The sequence below is a fragment of the Perissodus microlepis genome, chromosome 3 (genome assembly GCF_051167445.1).
Source record: "Perissodus microlepis isolate ML-2025 ecotype Zambia chromosome 3, ASM5116744v1, whole genome shotgun sequence".
Classification (NCBI taxonomy): domain Eukaryota; kingdom Metazoa; phylum Chordata; class Actinopteri; order Cichliformes; family Cichlidae; genus Perissodus; species Perissodus microlepis.
In genome coordinates, this window is record NC_140463.1 from 22892298 (window position 1) to 22898268 (window position 5971).

The 5971-nt window shown below is 42.8% G+C and overlaps 1 protein-coding gene and 1 pseudogene across 1 annotated transcript; one reads left to right on the forward strand and one right to left on the reverse strand.

The window, feature by feature from the left end:
- The first annotated feature begins 243 nt into the window (after positions 1 to 243).
- On the forward strand, positions 244 to 950 carry LOC146390547 (uncharacterized; annotated as a pseudogene).
- Positions 951 to 3829: 2879 nt separating this feature from the next.
- LOC146390548 (uncharacterized) lies at positions 3830 to 4879 on the reverse strand. The gene is made up of 2 exons (XM_084921895.1): positions 4160 to 4879; positions 3830 to 4066 (listed from the first exon to the last, which is right to left on the reverse strand). The coding sequence occupies exons 1-2, from the start codon at positions 4877 to 4879 to the stop codon at positions 3830 to 3832; spliced, it is 957 nt and encodes a 318-aa protein (XP_084778021.1).
- Positions 4880 to 5971: the final 1092 nt, after the last annotated feature.

Genomic DNA, 5971 nt, shown 5'->3' on the forward strand with positions numbered 1-5971 from the left:
CCGTAACCCACATCATTTCCATAGAGATTAATAAAGTATTCTGATTCTGATAGACTGCAACTGGGCGTTTACAATCTTGCTCCTGACAAATCCAAGAGCTGCCAGATTCTTACATGAATATATATGTGGCTGGGAGACCGACAGGAATCGATACAGGACACAGAGAGCACCGTTATGGAGCTGCTTCAGCTGCTCTTACCTGCGCTCGTCTTCGTGAGTGTTTTCAGTGAGGGGAGTATACCATATGTGATAGTGATGTTGGGAGACTCTTTTATTCTTCCTGGAAACTGTGAGAGTGAAGAAGATGGAAAACTTCGCCAAATACAGCTTCAGTCCCGGGATGTCGCTGCGCACCGACACGAAGTTTGGAGACCAGAGGAAAGTTTCAGAGATCGCATGAGTCCCAGCTCTTCTCCCGTCTTTAACCGCTCAGTTTACACGGACAGTGGAGTTTATGGGTTCATGTGCGGTGGTCGGGAGGTGTCTGCTGTCCATGTGGAGGTTGTCGTATTCTCAGAATCATCCGTCACAGAGGGAGAAGCGCGCAGCCTGTCCTGCTACTATCCAACTACAGATGGCACCTGCTGGTCTGTGCGCTGGGTTGGAGACGGGGAAGATGTGTTAAGGGTTAGGGAGAGACTCGTGCGGTGGTAACAGTAACTGGGCTGCTGATGGTCGACTGTCTGTCAGCTGATTGGCTCTCACACGGAGACCTGTCCTTAAACCCGCAGCGGGCTCGGAGGGAAGATCAGAGGGATTATTTCTGTTACATCCAAAAAGAAGTTAGAGGGGAACAGAGGGGGACACCAGCTGCTGCGAGGCTGAAGGTCAGTGAGAGAAGCCCGGATCAGACCACCAGCACTCCTCCCCCTACATCTGTGTCTGCGAGTATTCACACGGACCCGGTCTATGCAAAAGTATCTAACAATTCACCGTCTGAAGAATTTTAAGTTTTAAATACTTTAAATTGTATTTTTTTTATTTTATGAATATTTACGTTGTCAAAAGAAAAGTGTCTTTCAATCAGTGGTTTGTTGTGCAGATTATTGACAAGAGCGTTTGTATAAATCACAACAGAAAATATTCACAAATCAGTGAACAATGACCAAAGAGGATTTCTGATTAAAGCCAGGGGCGATTCTAGGATCAGAGCTTTGGGGGTGCTGAGCACCCAGAGAGCTGCCCAGCCAGGCAAGATAAACCTGTCTCTGTCAGTCCCTGCATCCTTAAATGTTGTCCCGAGTTCTCTCTGACTGTCACTTTGGTGCATTTAAACCCCTGTTCCTCCCTGTCCTTATCGTCTGTTGTCTTCATCTCTGTTATCAGTCATCATAATTTTACCATCTCTGTGCAAGTCTGCAAATTTCTTTATTAAATCATAAGATTTTTAAATTCATCAAGTCTCTCTGTGCCTGGGTCCTCGTCACAAAACATGACATCACTGTTTTGTGCATTTTAACACAATTTAATCCCCACATTTGTGAAAGAAAAGAAAAACACTTTTTTGAAAAGTCTGTAACAAAACCATCAAATCTGATAAAGGTTATTTAAATGCTGCAAAAGAAGAAGGGATTGGAATAGAAAAAATACATATCCTAACCTTAATTACTGGGGGAGAATAATGAATGATGCTCATAGTGAGTAAAAAGTAAACTGAGTGCATTTTTTGGACAGAGATTCACTTTAAATGTGTATGTATAATATAATACAGATACATAAAAAACCCTCCCAAAACAGAATAAATTATTACAAAATATTAATAAAAACTATAAAAATGGAGGCAACTTTGCCTGTGTTAGAATGTATACAATGTATAAAAAAATCTTTATTGCAGATACTAATTTTACTCATTTAATATTAATAATTTTGTGTTGTAAGATTTATGACTTTCATGCTTTCATAGTGGTACTTAGGAGAGCTTGACATTTTTATCAGGTGGTACACACTGTAAAAAGTTTGAGAAACACTGATAAGTGTATGTGTGCTTTTGGAAAACATTTAAAGCTGCTGTACCGAATCTTTGAAACAAGCTTAAAACATTTTTAGAATATAAACAGAGCACTCTGCTTCTCTCTACAGCTCCTCACTCCACCAGGGCTATTTGGCACTTTCTGTTAGTGCGCAAATGTGATGTACGTACTGCAGCAGTCATACAGACAAGTGGACGGTTGAAAAGTTGGCCTACCTATTACTGGCTGAGGTTTTTGTAGAGTTGTGGCTGAACCACATAAAAATATATCATTAATTTTAATCTCCCCAATCAATGATAATGTTATGTTGGAATGTTGTTAAAGAGGGTCAAAAATGTTTCAACCCAGTTTGTTTTGCAGATTCTGTATAGCAGCTTTAATATAGGGAGAACACAACTTCCTGATTGTGTGAGTAAAATTAGTTGGGTTTTTTTCTCTTTGTCAGTTTAACAGTTTCTGTTGTGCCTGTCACTGTTCCCTGTCTGTTTTCTTACCTGCTTCTTCCTGACCTTGTTCTTTCTCTCCCTCTTTGGACTGACAATCATACACAAATAGATTGTATTCAATTAGATAAAAAATTACATTAACATGAAAAAAATTCTATTAAGATCACTGATGAAAAAGTCCTCTCTCAGTGTACTTTCAACCAAAAGGAAAATAACCAAACCACATGAACAACCAATTAAAGATATAAACATTGAAACACTGATCCAACATTATTCTTGATTGACGGATCATTTGATTTTACACTTTTACCTGAATGTGGCTCCTTTTTTTGAAAAAACTTCCTTATATCCATTATGAACCTGGCTGTCTCACTGTACACAAACACACACACACACACACACAACAGGAGTTATAAGGTTAATGGGCATTCAGTCAGTTAGCTAGTTAGTATCCATTTAAAACAGGACAGTGGTAACAACAGCAGGCTGCGGACAATTATAAGTTTTAGATTTTAAATAGGCTGTATACATTTCAATGGGAGCAACAGGACGGTCAAATGTCACTGAATTTACTACAGAGCAGGACTAAACACAAGCAGCTTCAGTAGTTCCCGTTTTTACTTTTTGGCTGAGTCCCAAATACATTTCAGAGAGACAGGGTGACTCACCGTGGGACGAAAGATAATGCAGAAAAAAAAGAGTAAAGCACAGACAGCTACATGCACATGAACCGGTTTGCTGTAAATTTCCATGCTGTGGTATCATGAAAGCCGGACGTTTAAGTCACGACTGTTTGTTGTGAAACTGACGAAGTCTAACTTCATTTCTGCAGAGCTAAAATTCATTATCGAAATGTATTTACTCATTCACAGCATTGGTTAAAGTGAAAACAATTAACGAGAGGTTTTGATGGCAGAGCTCAGCTGGGAGATGTTTTTGTACTTTCTGACCTAATATTTGGTCTGATGACGTCATACCAAGCAACCTGTTGTCTGGCCTTTTCTCTTATTCTTAGCTTGACTTCTGTTTGTTTATTAAAACAGTTTTTCCACGTTTCCATTTAACTATCTTCTTGTTTTGTCTATGTAGGGTACTTAGGGTACTTAGGAAGACACGAAAACATGACACAAACACGATCAAACATTAAAATCTCAGATATTTATTGGCAGAAAAGCTGAGATTTATATCTTATAAAACTTATAAACTACAGGAACAGGAAGTTAGGCTAAAGCAAGGAGCGAGATACTAAAAACCCAAACCCCATAATATATGTGTGTATATATATATATATATATATATATATATATATAGGGAGAGAGAGAGAGAGAGAGAGAGAGAATCACAGCAGAGGTTGTGTTTGTGTAGAAACCACACACACACACACACACACACACACACACACACAGGCTTCAGTTATCCGATGAACGTCCCTCTATCAGGGCTCCTCTCAGTGAAAGGTGTCGTCTCCAGGTCACTGGCAGGTCTTCCATCAACGCCTCCAGGTGTGGATCCTGATCTTCGGAACTTCCTCCTCCAAACCAACCACACAGCAGCAGCAGCAGCAGCAGCAGAGAGCAGCAGGGTTATGACGGCTGTGATGATGATGGGAGTGTCACAAGCTGTTGTGTGTGTGTCTGCTTCACGCGTGGGCTGCAGAGAAACAAACATGAAATAATGTGAGACCCACTGCGCTGAGTCAGCAGCTGTGATGTGCTTCAGTGTTTAGCAGAGAGGTGTACTTACAGGAGCAGAGCTGCTGCTGATGATGGTGCTCCTCTCATTGACCGTCACTCTCACAGCGGCAGGGCTGCCCCTCTCTCTCCACTTCCCGCTCTTTTTTTTGCCTTTATTAACACGGCAGAAAAAGTCACCTCGGTCCTCCAGCTGGACCCGCTCCACCGTCAGTGACAGGTCTCCCAGTACAAACCAGTCAGACCTCACAGACGCTCTCCCCCCAAACCCAGTCCCATATATGAGCTCCCCGGAGGAGAGGCTGTGGTTCAGCACCAGTTCCCCGTCTCTTTCCCACACAACAGAGTCCACGGAGTCCCCCTCAGTGTGGAAATAACACGGCAGCGTGAGCGTGTCTCCTTCAGGCACAGAGAGGTTGTTGTTGGAGATGATGAGGACCTCCAGCTGGATGGTGGTGACAACCTGGCCAGCGCAGATGAACTCGTAGTAGCCTTGATCGTTGTAGTTCACACGGGTTAGCAACAAGCTGAGCGTGGATCTGTGCTCCACAAGCTCTCTGTACCTCTCTCCCGGCATCCAGACACCGTTTACCAGCTGGGCCACAGTCCGTGGACTGTCATCCCTCAGCCGGTAGATTAGACTGAATTCCTGCGCGTCACACTTCACATCAGCTTTTAACTCTACAGACTCTCCCAGAATCACCGGTTTTCCACAGCAGCCAACAAAAAGCACACAGAGAGCAAAAAAGACGGAGACTGCACCACCTGACATCGTAGCTCTGTTCGGCGCGTGGTGTGAGCTCTCGCTTGTCTTAGGAGAGGTGTGTCCCTCTGGTCTCACGTTACAGTCTGAGAGGCGTAACATGAGTTTGACATTTGGGTTATTTGGATGTGTGTGGGTTTTAACCAATCACTTCCAGAGGCTTGTGGTAAAAAATTAGGACTACACATGATCTGTTTTCAAGCATTTTCTGTGTTGTTTTTTAATTATTTACTTTTTTGGGTGCTGCCATTTCCGCATTAGGCCTACTGATTTTACACAGACTGTACAAAAGGCCAGCCAGTCGGCAGAACTCACGAACGGAGCCACATCTGCTGAGTAAAGATATCAGCATACTGCTGCCGGTTAGCCAATGAGCGGTGAGGCAACCCATTCTCTTCACCAATCAGAAGACACAATTCTACCTCATCATTACGCACACGTCGACGCAGAGAGTTCGGTTGGAGCTGCAGTTGGGAAGAGTCAACAGAGTTTTACTCACCGTGTGGATTTTCGTTCCTTCTAATGCTGTTAGCGGTGTGCGTCCATGAGACTAAACCACACCATAACTTCACCACACGGCATATAGCATTTTACAGCCTGTTAAATCCCCTCACTCACATTATGGATGTGCGCTTCGGATTCTTGTTAAATAAATGAGTGAACGACAGATACCTGAGTGGCAGTGGATTTTGTGGATACGTCATCTGTTCTTATCGGACAACCCTGTTGAGATTGTGGATTCATAGAGTCAGCACCTTATTATCTACATTATTCATAGTCAGGAGGTCAAGTCCATCCCTCTTAAAGTGACAGCCTCCATTACATGGTCCTCCGAGCCGGATTTACAGTTTAACAGGCAAGATGGCTTTCTCATCCACTCCTCGTCCTCGTCGCGATGGTCATCGGCCTCGTTATCTTGATGACTACACAGACTATGTTTTTTTGTCAGCGGGCTTCGCAACGCAAAGCCCGCCCATTTCTTGTCTTATGCAGCATTCCAACTATGGTAACATGAATTGCAATTAAATATATATAGCTATAACGAAAAAAAAACATGACAAAACAGTGTATCACATCAGAGGTCGTGTACGTGTAGATACC

Bases quoted from the DNA above. Each gene is read 5' to 3' on its own strand.
- LOC146390548 (XM_084921895.1), bottom strand. From the start codon at position 4,879: ATGTCAGGTGGTGCAGTCTCCGTCTTTTTTGCTCTCTGTGTGCTTTTT. The intron at 4,067-4,159 runs GTAAGTACACCT...GTTTCTCTGCAG, and splicing joins TCAGCAGCAGCTCTGCTCCT to CCCACGCGTGAAGCAGACAC.